This window comes from Dunckerocampus dactyliophorus, chromosome 9, assembly GCF_027744805.1.
Source record: "Dunckerocampus dactyliophorus isolate RoL2022-P2 chromosome 9, RoL_Ddac_1.1, whole genome shotgun sequence".
Classification (NCBI taxonomy): Eukaryota; Metazoa; Chordata; class Actinopteri; order Syngnathiformes; family Syngnathidae; genus Dunckerocampus; species Dunckerocampus dactyliophorus.
In genome coordinates, this window is record NC_072827.1 from 29,983,469 (window position 1) to 30,001,279 (window position 17,811).

The 17,811-nt window shown below is 41.4% G+C and overlaps 2 protein-coding genes across 7 annotated transcripts in view; both read left to right on the forward strand.

Annotated features, from left to right (window-relative positions):
- The first annotated feature begins 1,088 nt into the window (after positions 1–1,088).
- On the forward strand, positions 1,089–6,725 carry tnfsf13b (TNF superfamily member 13b). The gene is made up of 6 exons (XM_054788063.1): positions 1,089–2,561; positions 2,640–2,739; positions 4,130–4,186; positions 4,342–4,466; positions 5,506–5,656; positions 5,804–6,725. The coding sequence occupies exons 1-6, from the start codon at positions 2,340–2,342 to the stop codon at positions 5,914–5,916; spliced, it is 768 nt and encodes a 255-aa protein (XP_054644038.1). The 5' UTR covers positions 1,089–2,339; the 3' UTR covers positions 5,917–6,725.
- A 1,291-nt stretch (positions 6,726–8,016) lies between these two features.
- The window catches only part of myo16 (myosin XVI), a 131,655-nt gene continuing 121,860 nt past the window's right edge, over positions 8,017–17,811 (forward strand). For 4 of the 6 annotated variants that reach the window (XM_054786541.1, XM_054786542.1, XM_054786540.1 and 1 more), the window contains exons 1-3: positions 8,017–8,121; positions 9,070–9,109; positions 17,144–17,295. The gene's annotated coding sequence lies outside the window, so the exon portion shown is untranslated. Of the gene's footprint in view, positions 8,122–9,069; positions 9,110–9,372; positions 9,475–17,045; positions 17,296–17,811 lie in introns of those variants that run through there. The other 2 variants (XM_054786543.1, XM_054786544.1) reach the window with 2 other exon arrangements.

Here is a 17,811-nt window from a genome sequence, read left to right on the forward strand (position 1 = left end):
CATGAAGCCCTCTTGTAGGATTCAAAAGTGCCCTGCAAGAATCTAATCTCTTTTGTTAATATTTATCATATAAGGCGGCATTGTCTTGACTCTTAATTGTCGTTTAGGCCCATGTTTCACCCTCCCACAATGTGCCAAAATGGCTGTACTCCTTTGGAGGGCTGTTAATGAGCTAATTAACCTTCCCTGAATGTCTTCTTCCAAGGGGGTCCAGTAGACATTTGAGGATTAAAAAAAAAAAAAACGCCATTGCCTGCTCTCACTTTCAGAAATGGACAACACTCAAGTGCAGAGATGTCGAAGCCATTCAAATGTACAGCAGAGCTCTTCAGCCATATTTGGTATAATGTTTGTAAAGACAACAAGCGCTACTACGAATGTAAAACATATTCTCAAATAGCTGCACTCTCTATTTATTTATTCATCAGCAGTCACTTGGATAGATACACTTTCATCGTTTAGCCCCCCCCCGACATATGTTGGCTTTGCACTTCCTAACTCTCTTGGTTGCCATAGTTGCTGTCGTGTCACGAAATGAATCACGGGGCTTCTATCCGAGTCTAATGTGTGCTGCAAAACCACCTTGAATGTGTTTGTTTTTATAAAGAAGTAAGGTGTGTGCTATCAAGAGTGGTGGAGCTGTGAATAAAGTGAAAGTGTGTGTGTGTGTGTGTGTGTGTGTCGCTTTGGGGAGCTGGCATGTGATTGTGTTGAGCAGATGATTCTGTAACTTGCACAGTGTTGACCTTTTTTGTATATGGATCAAGAATGCACACCATTTAAATATTTCTTCATCCTTAGCATGAAGATGTCACCGAATTACTTTTTTTTTTTCTCACACCCTCATTTTTGGATTAGTTTTTTTTCCTACAGCTTTTGTAAACACGTTTCCACTTTGTGTATCCTGTGCTTGAACATGCAATAAAATTGATACATGAAACATTGCAACACTTTCAAATGAATAAAAATCCCGCAGTTTTTTTTTTTTTGACCGTTACTGCCACTTCGCTTTTTAATTTCAAAGAAGTTTGTCAATGTCATGTTTCGGTTTGCAACTTCCTTATTTGATTCGGTTATCTCACACTGTTATCTCACACTGTACAATAGTCGATCTATCAGTCGTACAATATTGGCAGTGATGTTTATATTAGACATTTCGAAAAAAGCACCATGCCAGATGTGGGAAAAAGTCTGCTTTTGCAAGCCTTAAGCATATTCATTCATCTCAAGTCAAGACAAGACGGGTCGATTTCAGGATTTAGTGCACAGAAATGTAATCCACACCCTTGCTTGCTCTCAAACCTGATTGGATGTCAGTAGGTGCTTTGAATGAGGCAGACTCTGTGGAAACATGTAGCCATCAAGGTCATTGAACACCTTGAATAGGAGAACATTTTACTAAACACACTCACTGGAAATCCCATCACACTTAAGTCTGAGCGGAGTCCTGAGTCATTGATGTCAAGAGTCCAAGCGGAGTGCAAGTCTTTGATGATATTGTCACCAAAATTATTAAACTTGTGACTAAGTTGCATGAATGGAGTACACACCTCATCCTGCAACGTACTGCTATTAGGATAAAGTCAGATTTACAAGACAGAAGTCATAATTGAAGTATTATTAAGTAGTGTAATACTATGAAAATGGTTTTGTATTCGTTGTGAGGGGGGGAGTCCTGTTTGGAGAATGTGATGGAAATAGCAGTTGAAGATTTTGTTACACCCACGATGAAATGGTCGATTTCCCAGTGTAACGAGTTTAATATTCTCAAAAAAAATGTCTTTATTCTCCTAACTGAGCGAACTGTACAACTTTTGTTCACACAAATAAAATATTATTTTATTTTATTTTAGTTTCCTAACTTTGCTCACATGAAATTGTTTTTTTTTTTTTTTTTTTTACAAAAAGTAGGACTTAATGTTTTTTAGTTACACCTTTATTCTCCTAACATTTTGATTTCATAACCACACTACATTTCCATAACATTGCGGCTTTTTTCTAAAAACAAAAAAAATGTACTTCTTATAGTATTTCGACATCTATCCCGTAATATTACTAATGTATTTTTGTAAAGTGACTGATTGTAATTCATGTCCAACCACTAAAAAGTGTGGCGTTTAAAGGAGGCTGATGAATGTTGACTGCTGGTTGAGGCAGGAAGTTGACTGTGGTTAGCTGAGCGGAACAAGGAGGAGCAGCGGCCCTATTACTCTATTCATTACACTGGAATGAAACGAATGTGAAACCTAAGGGGAACCGTGGCGCTCTTAGTCAGGATTTGGCTGCCGTCCTTGGACTGTGATTCAGCCATGGTGCCAGCGTGAGATGCCATTGAGACAATGGCGACTGGTCTGCAAGTGGATCCCGGGATGGTCCAGAAATCAGGGGAGAGCCGAGGGCCGTCCTGGCTGCTCTTGCTGCTCACGCTTGCTGCCGTCACCTCCTCTTTGTCAGCTCTGTCCTTGTACCAGCTGGTGGTCCTCAGGGCTGAGGTGGAGGTACTGAAGTCTGAGGTGTATCGCAGGAGGGAGGAGAGTCAGGAGGCCAAGTGTGGAGACCAGGTCAGCTGTCTAGCACGTACTGCATCTGCAAGACACGGCATGCTCGCTTCTTTAATGTGGTTCATTTTCTGTTCTTAGACTGAGGACATCGGTCATGGGAGAAGCAGCCAGATGGACCCTCAACACATTTTCGCCCTGATGAGAAGGAGGAGGATGGTCACGGGGACGGACACATCCGGTAGGCCTTAGCACAAGAAGATGCTTCCAAACATCACGGGGCAGCTATGTTTAGTTTTACAATAAAAATGAGGAAGAAGAGAAATGAGAACAGGCACTGATGTAACCCAGGCAACACCAATGCGGCGCCTGGTCTAAAACATGTACAGTGCTTGTGCCAGTTATACAGAACAGTACCGGTCTGGATTGGGAGGGACAACGCTGAACTGGATATTTTCCAGCAGTGTTTTGGGGATTTTTGTGCCTTTTTTACATGCCAGTGGTGTTTATACATAACTACATGGCAGTGCTCTTTATACAGAACAGTGGTAGCCTGGATCGACTGATTTTTGTCAGTTTTTCTGTCATTTTGAAGCCTTTTTTCCATGCCTGTGCCATTTAAACAGAACAGTGAAAGTCCCGACTGGAGTCAGGGATGAAGTTGACCTGGATATTTTCTGGTAATGTTTCGGGCATTTTTGTTCCTTTTTTACTTGCCAGTGCCATTTATACAGAACAGTGACTGCCTGGATATTAACCAGCATTGTTTTGGGCATTTTTGTCCATTTTTAAGCCTTTTTTCCCTGCCTGTGCTGTTTATACAGAACATTGACAGTCAGGATCGGGGGGAACAAAGTTGAACTGGATATTTTTAGGCAGTGTTTTGGCCATTTTTGTGTCTTTTTTACATGCCAGTGCTCTGTACAGAACAGCGACTGGAGAGAAGTTGACTGATTTTTGTCAATTTTTCTGTCATTTTTTCCCCATGCCTGTGCCGTTTATACAGAACAGTGAAAAGTCCCAAAAAGTTGACCTAGATATTTTCTGGCAACCTTTCAGGCTTTTTTCGTGCCTGGATTGGGGAGATTAAATCAGATGGTTTTCGTCAATTTTTCTGGCATTTTTTAAGCTGTTTTTCACCACTCCAGTGCAATTTATGCAGAACAGTGACAGCCTGGATTGGGTAGATCAAGTCCACAATTTTTCTGTCATTTTTAAGCCTTTTTTCCCTACTATTTTCCAGCTTCGGAGTTAGTATCAGAGGAGTAACATAGGCGGGACAGGACCTGCAAGTAAGGGAACACCGGAATGTCAGGGCAGGGGTGTGAAGTTGAACACCTTAGGCACACTTCTCATGCCCTGCTGTGTTGAAATAATGTTGCTGTCTGACAAGTATCATCTTAGTCACACCAGACGCTGGTGCTGTCATGCATGTAATTATCTGATTGCAGGATGCCCTTCCTGTGTTCTGCATGAAAAGCACAGACAAATAAATGCCTTCTGTTGTGCCCGTTTTGAAAGGGGTTTAATATTGCACTTGGAAAGTAACCAGTAAAACTATTATGTATTGTATATGACTGCCACTGTGTCAAAGAAGTATAAAACCTTACCAGGCATGTCTTTGTTTACAGTTTCTATGTCTTGTCTGCAGTTGTTGGCGAACAAAAGCAGGAAAACCTTCAAGAAAGGTACTGGTACTGCAAGATTTCAAGTTAATGCAGACTGCAGTGTATTGCATAGTAAGCCGTTGTCCCCTAAGGCAAACGTATTTGGTACAATGACAATTAGCCCTATGCGGTCCCAATGTGGGTGGCCGTGTAATAAATGTGTTACCTTGCATCAGACTTTGCCCTGGAGCCATACACAGGCATCCCTTGGCAGACCGGCTTGAGGAGAGGCTCTGCGCTGGAGGCGGTGGGAGACAGCATGCAAGTCCGAGAGGAGGGCTTCTTCTTTGTCTACAGTCAGGTTGGTCTTTTTTGTCACCACAGGGAGGCGCTGTTGACCTGCTAGTTGTTTTTTGGCGCGGGGGTGGGGGGGTGTCGTAATAGTAGCACCTCTGCAGTTACTAGTCTACACGCATGCTGGTAAAATGAATATTTAATGCCGACATGTTCAACCCAAGGTAATCGGCACAGCTTATGCGCTGGTCTTTTTATTAGGCACAACTTCACCAGTCCAATGAGGTCCAGTACAAAAGTTGACAGCTACTTACACTTTTTGATTACATTCTAATCATTATTTGTTTGATTGTACTTCATGATAAATTTTATATTGAATTTTTATAACAGTATCACATCACCCCATGTTTTGTATTTGTATCTAATTTTTTATTTTCTATTGAGATATTTAAGATATTTTTTATATTTCCAGTGGTGTGAAAAAGTGTTTACCACAATCCTGATTTGTCACACTTAAATGTTTCAGATCATCAAAAACATGTAAATATGAGTCAATGACAACACAACTGAACACAAAATGCAGTTTTTAAATGAAACTTTTTATTAATACGGGAGAAAAAAAATCCAAACCTACATGACTGTGTGAAAAAGTGATTGCCCCCCCCTGTAAAACATACCTTAACTGAGATTAATTGAGATCTATCAGTCAGGAAAAGCTCAATTTAAACACGACAGTACACTGGACACACAATTCGGTGCATCTGCACAATCTAATTGCAGTGGTGCAAAAAAGTGTTTGCCCCCTTCCTGATTTCTTATGTTTCTGCATGTTTGTCACACTTACCCGTAAATGTTTCAGCTCATCAAACAAATGGAAGTATTAGTCAATGACAACACAACTGAACACGAAATGCAGTTTTTAAATTAAACTTGTATTATTAAGGGAGAAGAAAATCCAAACCTGCAAGGCCTTGTGTGCAAAAACATAAGAAATCAGGAAGGGGGCAAACACTTTTTCGCACCACTGCAATTAGATTGTTCAGATGTACCTAATTATGTGTCCAGTGTACTGCAGTGTTTAAATTGAGCTGTTTATTTGTGATCAGGTGTACTACATGGACAGCACGTTTGCAATGGGCCACGTGGTAATCCGGAGGAAGAGGACGGTGGTGGGTGATGAGGCTCAGTATGTGATCCTGTTCCGCTGCATCCAGAGCATGAACCCCGTGTACCCGTACAACACCTGCTACACAGGAGGTCCAGTATTATTATTATTTTTATTTACGTCCAGCTATGTGCGCCATCTTTACGGCAGCTGTCATGGGAGGTCAGTCGCTGCCTCTTAACAGCACCAAAAAAATGCCGGTTCAAGGTGTGAAGTGTACCGATGCTCTCCCCCCCCAGGTGTTGTGAAGCTGGAGGTGGGTGACCAGTTAGAGCTGTTGATCCCCAGGTCCACAGCCAATGTGTCCCTGGATGGAGACGCCACCTTCCTGGGTGCTGTCAAGCTGGCTTAAAGGTCGTCGCCTGACATGAGAAGCACTCTTTCATGTGACCTTAAATGCTGGGCGACATTTCTGCACTGCACGGGAGAGACACTGCCTACAGCGTGTTACATTTTTATGCATTTGCCTGCAGCTGCATGATTATATACAAAAAGTATTTAGCCTCCTTTACACACACAGGAATCTTGTCTCTTTTTCTGCACAGGGTTATTTTAAGATGTGTAGCAAAGCCTGCTGTTTTTTTTTTTTATTTTATTTAAAGCAAAGGTGATATCATGTCCATGAGGAAGGAGGCTTTTCAGGAAAAGACGCAATTCAGCTTGCCTGAGATAGCTGACAATGCACGCAATGGGACACACCTATTCCACCTATAAAGCCCTCTAAATTAAATTATTCAGGGTTCAAATCTCCGTTGGACATCTCTGTGTGGACTTTGCATGTTCTTTCCGGGTTTTCTCCGGGTACTCCGGTTTCCTCCCACATTCAGATCGGCATGAATATGAGTGTGAGTGGTTGTTAGTCTATGTGTTCCCTGGCGACCAGTCCGGGGTGTTCCCTGCCTCTCGCCCAAAGTCAGCTGAGATAAGCGAAGCGGCACAGAAAATGAATGCATGAATGAATGAACTTTGCTTAATCACAGTGCTAACTAGTGGCGAAAGGAAATGTTATGCATTGAATTGATCTTTCGATGAGCAAATGGATGACCACAAGCAAGAGTCTTCATCAAAGCAAGGTGGCAAAGGTTGACATGAAAATGCCACTAAAGAAGGTCAGATCAATCCAAACTTTTATTGTCCCTGCCTCCAACCGCCTTGCACAACCATGACTGAAGGAAATGCATTCATGTTTAAACTCCTCTCTGGATCCTCCAGTTTCCTTGATAATCTGCATATTTTCATTTCCAACACTTTTGTGGACGTCTGAAGGTTTAGTTGTGTGCGACCCTGTTCATTACAGCTTAAATTGGTATTATTATTCACTTAATATTTTACTGCCATGCGCGCGGCCCATGAAAACTCCCCCACATACACTTGACTTTTATCCAAAGAAGTTCCACAAAGCCCAGTGGGTGGTCGCCTCTTCACTCGGATTCGCATTTTGCCCTGGGAGTCATGACTCCATTTGCCAAATTGAGAGACTTCTGGTCTGAAGGCCGCGAGAGAAGAAAGTCCGAAAGAGAAGAGGCAGACTAAGAGTGATCTGAAATGGACTTAATGGATAAATGGATATAGCTGGATGTCACCATTAGCGGAAGAGGGATGCAGAAACAAGGCCCAGGGTGGGACACGACGGAAGAGAGGACACAAACATGATAAAACAGCCCCCCTGCCCCCTTCTACGTGTCTCGTCAGGGCAGAAATGTCTTTGTGCGATGCCATGGCGACGGCTGGCATGTTTGGCGGAAGCGCATGTCATTGTGGACCCGTCTCTCAAAAGACAAATCAGCATCTGACCGGGGTAGTCAGGAAATGAGACCTGCTGAGTACACATGCTGACAAGCGTGTATGGCTCACATGCACAAACACTCATCAAAATCTCAAGACCAGTTGAAAAATTGCTAGAATTTGCATTTTGCACATTTGGATCTTAATGAGGTTTTAAGTAGAGCTACAATATGCAAAAACAAGAAGGGGGAGTGAGACAAAAAGCACTTTGAAAAATTAATTGATTGAAAATTTTAAAGAGCCGGCTCTTTCGGCTCCCAAGTGGTTCCTCAGATTTTTGTGTCTTAAATTACCAAATGACGTGTGTTGTGAAAAAAGAATTAATAATGTAAAAAAAAACCACATGATATCAATTGTTTATTATTTAAATTGATTTATTTAAACCTCAAATCTCAATAGAAAAATTAGGTCAAAATAGGTCAAATCTCTTCGTACAAATTTGTCACGAACGACTCTCTAGCGCTGTGTTTAACCCGAAGCCGCCCCTCCCCCTGCTCAGTGTGGACACCGCGACGCAGCCAAACATATTGACCAATGATATTCGCCTTTAATAGAAAAAAGACGAGGAAATAAACTAATCAGCTCCCAATTGGCTCCCAAAGACGCGAAGCGGCTCCTGTCGTTCATATCAAAGAACCGCCTCTAAAATCCGATTCGTTCGCGACCGACACATCACTACCGCAGGTGCATGGTTGCTGTAGTTGACTGATTTCCCTTTGCTGACTGGGAGAAATAACACATTCCTTTTGGATGACACGCCGGTCGTTGAAAGGTGAAAATTAAACCACTGCTAAATGTTTGTGGTATGTTTCCGCGTTATTCGGCGAATTAAGCGCAGTTGTGAGTTACTTGTATCGCGCTAGCTATCGTGGATGTGTACGCATGCGCGTCAAACGTACCCCTCAATGTGAAGTTCATTAATGCATTAAATGCTTTTTAAAGATGTAATTTACGCCGTAAGATGTCGCTTATGTATGCAGCTATGTTACAAATGACTGTTGTACTGGTTGTTGTGGTACTTTGGTGTTCAGTCTTGAAGGAATAGTTTGTAATTGTGGTAAAGTTTAGTTCACATTTAAGCCACGATACATGCATGTGTTAACCAACAAAAACACGGTCAGGCTTGAAACAACCCATAAAACAGACAACAAATAAAATACAGCTGTGCCGCAAGTGCAGTTAGCTGAATCTTCTCTTGTCCTGCCATTGTAACATGTCTGCTGCGGAATTATTGGAGGAAATTCTTTAAAGCCATCGCCTTACTACGATACGTGTTCATATTTGGGGATTATTTTAGGCTGGTGGCAGCAGAGCAAAGTAATCATGCTGATCCAGAGCTCTACAGCCGAACTGGCAGCATCAATGTTCGGATTTATCATTTAAAGACAATCCGAGGATTAATTTCAAAACAAAAACGGGGTGACCGCGCTATTCGCTCCATGCGAGCTTGAGACGACGCTAATTAGTCTTGATCTGAGAAGCAGAGCGAAAGGTTTTATTTGTTTTTTTTAATAGCGTTAAAGCGCTGTCCTCTGTCGGAATAATGTAAGCTGATCTATAATTCAAACGCTTGAGCCTCGTCTTGGAATGCAATCACAACGAAGCTGTAAGGACATTAAAAACAGATGGAAAAGTTCAGCTCAGGATATCTTGCATGTGTAGCATTTTAGTTTTTTCCATTAACTGAATGAGTGCCACTTTGTCTGTGTTTTATCTGCAGGAAGGAGCTTTGCCAGACGGCATACTTACTTCAAGGTTGAGTGAGTGTGTATTTTCTTTATATATTGACTGCATTTCATGCCATGCCCTCCAACTCTTTCCTTACCCAGAAAAACAACACTTACTTTCCGATGCGCTTTTTAAGTTCTCATCTCAAACGATGATGGCAAGTAGTCCACTTGATTTTTTATTTTTTTTTTTTATAAGAAAACTTCACACAACTTAAATAACGTTTTAATTATAAGTAGAATTGCTCACATTCTTTTCCACCCAGGTCACTTCGCAGTTGTTGCTAGGCAGAGTTCAGAGGTAGAAACGGACACCCACTAATAAGCGATTACGGTATTGACCTAAATGGAAGACGAGCCCTCTTTGTCGACGTCATACGAGGCGTGTAACGATACAGGTAACTCACAGTACGGTCTGTACCTTGGTACATTGGTGTGAAAAAGTGTTTGCCCCCTTCCTGATATCTTTTTTATTTTTTATTTTTTTTGCATTTTTATCACACCTAAATGTTTCAGATCATCAAACAAATTTAAATTTTAGTCGTTGACAACACAACTGAACACAAAATGCCGTTTTTAAATGAAATGTTTTATTATTAAGGGAGAAAAAATATCCAAACCTACACGGCCCTGTGTGGAAAAAGTGATTGCCCCCAAGCCTAATAACTGGTTGGGCCCCCCTTAGCAGCAACAATTGCAATCAAGCGTCGGCGCTAACTTGCAGTGAGTCTCTGTGGAGGAATTTTGGCCCACTCATCTTTGCAGAATTGTTGTCATTCAGCCACATTGGAGGGTTTTGCGGCATGAAGCACCTTTTTAAGGTCATGCCACAGCATCTCTAGAGGATTCAGGTCAGGACTTTGACTAGGCCACTACAAAGTCTTCATTTAGTTTTTCTTCAGCCATTCAGAGGTGGACTTGCTGGTGTGTTTTGGATCATTGTCCTGCTGCAGAACCCAAGTTGCTTTCAGCTTGAGGTCACCAACAGATGGCCGGACATTCTCCTTCAGGATTTTTTGGTAGACAGCAGAATTCATGGTTCCATTTATCACAGCAAGTCTTCCAGGTCCTGAAGCAGCAAAACAGCCTCAGACCATCACACTACCACCACCATATTTTACTGTTGGTATGATGTTCTTTTTCTGAAATGCGGTGTTACTTTTACACCAGATGTTATGGGACACACACCTTCCAAAAAGTTCAACTGTTGTCTTGGGGATCATCAAGATGTTTTTTGGCAAAATTGAGACGAGCCTTAATGTTTTATTTGCTCAGCAGTGGTTTTCGCCTTGGAACTCTGCCATGCAGGCCGTTTTCGCCCAGCGTCTTTGTTATGGTGGAGTCATTAAAACTGACCTTAACTGAGGCACGTGAGGTCTGCAGTTCTTTGGATGTTTTTGTGGGGTCTTTTGTGACCTCTTGGGTGAGTTGTTGCTGCAGTCTTGGGGTCATTTTGGTTGGCCGCCACTCCTGGGAAGGTTCACCACTGTTCCATGTTTTTGCCATTTGTGGATAATGGCTCTCACTGTGGTTCGCTGGAGTCCCAAAGCTTTAGAAATGGCTTTATAACCTTTTCCAGACTGATAGATCTCAATTAATCTCAGTTAAATTAAGTTGTAACAGGGAGGCTTTTTCACACAAGGCCATGTAGGTTTGGATTTTTTTCTCCCTTAATAATAAAAAGTTTCATTTATAAACTGCATTTTGTGTTCAGTTGTGTTGTCATTGACTCATATTTGTTTGTATGTTTGAGGATCTGAAACATAAAAAAAAAGGTTCATGTCATGTCTCGCCAACAGGACTTTTTCAGTGATGATCAATGACTTTTCCTCTACAACCGCTCCCCTCTCTTCTGGCGTGCCCCAGGGTTCCATCCTTGGGCCTACCTTATTTTCACTATACATGCTATCATTAGGCCCAGTCATCTCCAGACACAATATCCATTTTCATTTTTATGCCGATGATGTACAGCTCTACCTACCACTAATGCTCAGTGACAAGAACGCACTAGATCCCCCCCCATAGCTGCCTTCATGACATCAAACAATGGCTGTCTCAGAATGTCCTTCATTTAAATAAAGGAAAAACGGAGTACATTGGGGTTTTTTTCTCAAGAAGGTCACAACATAAATAATAAAAAACAAAACAAAACAAAAAAACCCTCATGTTACTTTATTATTTCATAGTGGTGAATGTGCAGGTCACACGTTTGTTTCCAGGTCATGTGATTGTTGTTAGCAACTGCGGTGTTAAGTGGTTGTTGTTCAGCGGAGAGTTAACTATTAGTACCAGTTATCCTCGACTCCTGTCTCCTTCTCAATCACATCTTCACACTTGGTGACCCTCGATGTGAGTAACACATCTACTGACAACAGCACAGCAGTGCCGGGGCCGCTCACTGCTAACGAGGCAGCTAACAACGTTGCTATCAATGATATGTATGTCAAACAATTTTAGTGGTTTTGAAACCGTCACTTTTTCATACCGAGGTATACCTTGATACCGGTAACCATGCCTAGTTATAGGTAACAAAGCAAAGTAGTATAATATCTAATACTTCTGTGTAGGCTCTCAGTCGTACAGGAGTTGTCCATCGAGGAAAAGGCTTCTTGAGACGTCATCTGTACTTCTGTGAAGAAGGTGTCGGACGTTTCGCTCCTCATCCGAAGAGCTTCGTCAGCGAACTAATAAGTGCTGGTAGCTTAGGCCTTAAATACAGTAAGAGTGGGCGGAATTGGTGTGCCAACACCCTCCTCCTATTGGTTTGTTACACTAAGCCTGGGCGGAGTAGTGGTATAATCCTATCCTGTTATTAACACCTCCGATAAAAGGGAAGTGTCGCTCCCTGAATTGGGTATGAACGACTCTGATACTGGCTTGTTAGCATCTATTGTTCTGGCTCGGCCCTGCCTTCACCTCATTTGCAAGACTAAGAGCTGTGGGTTTTGGTCTCAGTAACCTGCTGAACACAGGGTCCAAATTAAACCTCAAACCACCATTCCGATTCAATGATGGGTTCTGTTGTTTGACAAAAATAGCTTCCTTTACTCCTCTTTCAAACCATCTGTTTTCTTTGGCCAAAATCTTTACCTCGCTGTCCTGAAAAGAGTGATTGGTAGCTTTCAGGTGTAGATGTACTGCTGATTGAGGACCACTAGCATTGTCCCTGCGATGTTGATAAAGCCTTTTTTGGAGCATTTGCTTAGTTTCCCCAATGTAGTGCTCTTTGCATTCCTCATCTTTACAGTGGATGGAATAGACCACATTGCTCTGTTTCTGGTTTGGAGCCTTGTCTTTAGGATGCACTAATTTTTGTCTCAGGGTATTTACTGGTTTGAAATAGGTAGGAATTTTGTGTTGCACACCATGCTACACCATGTATCTATGGCCTTCCAAAAATCCACAAGGAAGGGTTTCCCCTCAGACCCATTGTCTGTAGCATTGACTCTACCACGTACAATGTAGCAATATATGTAAAAACAGTCTTATCCCCATTGGTAGGCAACACTGATCATCATATAGAGAACACAAAAGGGTTTGTGGCGAGTATCAAAGACCTCAGATTGGAGCCAGAGGAAACTTTGGTGTCTTATGATGTGACGTCACTTTTCACATCTGTCCCCACCTCAGCAGCAGTCTCGGTGGTGAGGAAGAGACTGCTCGAGGACTCAACTCTGCATCGGAGAACAAAACTTAGTGCTGACCACATCTGCCAATTACTGGAAATTTGCCTTAACACCACATATTTTCAGTTTAGAGGGAAATTCTACAGACAAATTCATGGTTGTGCTATGGGCTCACCAGTCTCACCCATAGTGGCGAATCTGTACATGGAAGAGATGGAGAAACAGGCTCTCACATCCTTCTCAGGGACAAAACCAAGGCACTGGTTTAGATACGTGGATGACACCTTTGTCATAATCAAAAAACAAGAAATTCAGTCTTTCACAGATCACATCAATGCGGTGGGCACCAATATCAAATTTACTCGCGAGGACACTAAAGAAAACCAACTAGCCTTCTTAGACTGCAAGATAATCATAGGAAAGGACAGACAGCTACTTACAGAGGTCTTTAGAAAGGCCACACACACTGACCAATACCTGCTTTTTGAATCAAACCATCCACTACAACATAAACTAGGGGTTATTAGGACCCTCCAACATAGAGCGGAACAAATACCAACTAGTGCTGAGGGAAAGAAAAAGGAGACACAACATGTCCAGAGAGCGCTCTCAACCTGTGGGTACCCACGGTGGGCTTTTAACAAATGTCAAAAGAAGAGAGTAGGGAAAGAAACCCAAAAGCCCACAGAAGCAAAAAGGAGAGGAGTGGTAGTCCCTTATGTAGCGGGGGTCTCCGAAAAACTCCAGAGGATCTTATGGCAACACAAAATTCCTACCTATTTCAAACCAGTAAATACCCTGAGACAAAAATTAGTGCATCCTAAAGACAAGGCTCCAAACCAGAAACAGAGCAATGTGGTCTATTCCATCCACTGTAAAGATGAGGAATGCAAAGAGCACTACATTGGGGAAACTAAGCAAATGCTCCAAAAAAGGCTTTATCAACATCACAGGGACAATGCTAGTGGTCCTCAATCAGCAGTACATCTACACCTGAAAGCTACCAATCACTCTTTTCAGGACAGCGAGGTAAAGATTTTGGCCAAAGAAAACAGATGGTTTGAAAGAGGAGTAAAGGAAGCTATTTTTGTCAAACAACAGAACCCATCATTGAATCGGAATGGTGGTTTGAGGTTTAATTTGGACCCTGTGTTCAGCAGGATACTGAGACCAAAACCCACAGCTCTTAGTCTTGCAAATGAGGTGAAGGCAGGGCCGAGCCAGAACAATAGATGCTAACAAGCCAGTATCAGAGTCGTTCATACCCAATTCAGGGAGCGACACTTCCCTTTTATCGGAGGTGTTAATAACAGGATAGGATTATACCACTACTCCGCCCAGGCTTAGTGTAACAAACCAATAGGAGGAGGGTGTTGGCACACCAATTCCGCCCACTCTTACTGTATTTAAGGCCTAAGCTACCAGCACTTATTAGTTCGCTGACGAAGCTCTTCGGATGAGGAGCGAAACGTCCGACACCTTCTTCACAGAAGTACAGATGACGTCTCAAGAAGCCTTTTCCTCGAATATCTAATACTATATCTCATTAGAAAGAACAAAGAACAAGCTAAGGAAATCGACTGATTAAGACTTTGTGGATATGAGGAAGAACAAAACAGCGTTAACTCCATCCACACTGACCTCCACTCCATTCTTACCGTGTCCTTGCTCCTGGCAGTGTTCGTTCTGCTGGTGACCACCATATGCAGTTAGGGAGGCAGCATGAGGGAAAGTCTTAAGGGGATTAGAGGAGTGGGCAAGGGAGGCTGGCGGCTGTGGTGGTGGTTGTGTTTGGTTGGCGGGGGTTGGTTGGTTTGGTCTTGTCTTCGTTCTCTGCACATCTGCTCTCCGCTGTTCGTGTTTCTCTTTGTAACTACACGGTTTCCCTTTCAGCCTGTTGTTAGACTGTTTGGCCACAATGCTTGTGCTTGTATTCAGAAGTCTGAGCGTCTACACACTCACAGGGGTCGCATGGTCACATGGAAAAGAATAAAAAAATACTGCAGTTATGGGATAAAACGTCTCATGTTATGACAACGCAGGTGTACAAGGAAAAAAAGTCATATTACAAGAATAAAGTTGTTATATTTTGAGAGGAAAAAAATAGTAATATTCTGATAAAACACATTTAAAGGAGTGAATGTCATTTCTCATAATATGGCATCTTTAACTTTTTTTTACAACTTTATTCCCATGGTATTATTCATTTATGTTTTATTTTCATGACCATGTTCTCGAAATAGTGCAACTTTATTTCTTGAATTTATTCGCATGCATCTGACTTCACAGTGGACCTTATGTTCTGAATATTTTGGCATTTTTCTCGTAATATTTAAGTGGTATTTTCCTAAAATTCAGACTTCACTACTATGCTTCCTATCATTTTTTTCACTGCAAAGCGCTTTTGTTATCTTGAAAGGCACGATGTAAAATTCAATCCATCATTATTACGGAGCCGAAATGAGCAATTATGATGTCATACCAATAAATCTGATATATCTTCGAGAAACAATAAAAAAACATCCTTTTCTGTGACGTGCTGCAAACTTCTCCTGAGCTCACAGGGGAAGTTGGGATGTTCGTAAACAAACATGGCATTGATCATGTGGGACCTCCTTATTTTTTAGAGGAAGACATTTAGCCAAATGGTCTACAAACATTCTACGATGAGGGGAAAAACCCACTGAGCTTCAACACATCAAACTTTATCAGCCACCTGAAATGCCAGCATCGCTATGACGCCCAGGGCTTGTTCCTATCGCCACAGCGTTTAGTTTTTTTTTTTTAATGTGTGTTGTTAATAGTGATGTCATGATAATTGGTTAAGGACAAATCCACAGGTACAGTTTGTCAAATCCAACTTGGTTTGAGTCATTCATTATGTGTGCACAAAATATTTCAATCAAACCTTAAGAAATTATAGAATATAAATAAGTTATTGGTTTTGGTCTTGAGAAGGGGGAAGTTATTGACTACCGGCTTGAAAAAATGTAAATCTTCCATCCCAAGTATTATTAAGTATAACTTAGATCCTTTAAAAAACTTCTCATTGTCAGTTTTACACAAAATGTAAATTCCTTGTTTCTTATTACCTTTAATTATATTTCTTATGATCCCTTGAGAGAGATACACTTTATCTCATGAAAACATTTCTTTTCTTTGCACTGTTTAGCCCCAGGGGTGTCCAAACCTTTCCCCCAAAGGGCCGCGTACTTAAAAATGAAAGGAGGCAACACATGTAGATATAAAAGACGTTAGATATGTTTCTAGAAAAAAACGCCGCTCAGCTTAGTGGTGTAGGTGAAAAAGCGTATTATAAGTATGAACTTCCGTCTTTGCTCTTTTTTTTCCCCCAATTTTTGCTTTAAAAAAAAAAATCCAAATATTTCACCTTTCTTCTTGAATAATCTTTGTATTTTCTTTGTGTAATATTATGATTTTGTTCCTAGAATATTTTGACTTTATTCCCACATTATAACTTTTTTCCCCCAAACAAATTTCCAAAAATTATTTTGTTTTGTTTCTCACAAAATTCCGACTTTAACAACAGTTTTTTCTTTAATATTTCAACTTTATTCCAGAAAAAATGTTCTTTTTCTCATAATACAAAGTTATTCTCTGAAAATTATTACCTTTTCTTGTTGGATTACAACATTTTTCTTTTCGTTTTTTTGATTTTATTCTGGTACAATTCCTGCAGATTTTTAAAATTTATTATAAATTTTTACAATGTTCTTGTTAAATTATATTTTTATAATGCACCGGGGGTCAATAAAAGACAGAAGAGCAGTTTCAGTGGCAGATTACTATCACTGACCTGCTCCACTGAAAGACTGAGCAGATCATTCCTCCCCCAGGCCATGTGGCTTTTCAACACAGCAGAGGGGGAGCGATAAAAACACACACAGGACTGGACTTATTATCTTATTAGGTATTATTATTATTATTATTATGTATTTTTGCACTACAAATTTGATGTGATATTTATTCTTATTCTATTTTCTTGTCTCATGTCTTGCCATGGTTCTTTTATTTTGTGATTAAGTGATTAAGTTCATTATGACATTTTTGCAGAGCTGCTGGAAATTTTTCTTGGAGATTAATAAAGTGTCTATCTGTGTATCAATCTAAAAAAAAAAAAAAACAGCCGCAGGCCGCAAATGCTCCCCTGGCAGTTTTGGACACCCCTGGTCTAGCCCACCCAACTTTAGCTTAACTTTGATAAATATTACTACTGTATTATTGTCCTTTTATTTGATGTAATATTTCCACTGTATTCTTTCAGACACACACTTATAGTATAAAGTTAAGTCGTGTTCTCTTCTCCTCTCTCTCTTTAAAAGGCCCTCTCTTTCACTCCTTAGTTCAACCAAACTGGCACACTCTCCCCACCCTTCCCCACTACAGTATATCCCTCCCTCACCCTTGTGTCTCCTCTCAGCCCTCTGATGGGACGTCAGTAGAGGATTGGAGTCGGAGAGTTGTGGTTCACTCTCGCTCTGTCTCAACGTGTTGATGCTGATACCACATTGGATGTTACTCTTTGACTGGAAGGAATCATCAAGAAGTCAAAGCAGGAGCTGCTACTGTGAGGTATGTTTGTGTGTTGTACTGTTCATTTGGCTCTATGTGCGTTGTCAAAATACAACAAGTCATCTTCCATGCTTGGCAATGAAAATCACCTTTTTAAAAGCCCATTGTCTTTGTTGTGTTCACTGCCTTGCATGCTGTTGTTTGCCTTTAGATATTGCATGTGTGCCGTCTGGCAAGCAAAACAACAAAAAAAGAAAACAGTGATTGTACAGTATTGGCTGCGCGCACACACGCTTCCGAAAAGCCTGCGAGGCTGTGTGTGTTTGTGTCAGCTGGGGAAATCATCTCACTCTCAGAGGACCTTGTCAGTCTGCTTGCATGATGCTGGCAATCTTCAGCGAGGAGACATAAAGAAAGACACAAGACGGGCTCTAATGTAAGGAAGTAGAAAGAAAACACCGTGAGCGTGCGTTGTCTTTTCACCGCAGGCTGTGTGCTGGAGACGGACATAACTCTGCCTGTGTGTCACCACCAGCACCAACTCAGCTTTTGTTTCACAAGAGCTCACAGATGGGC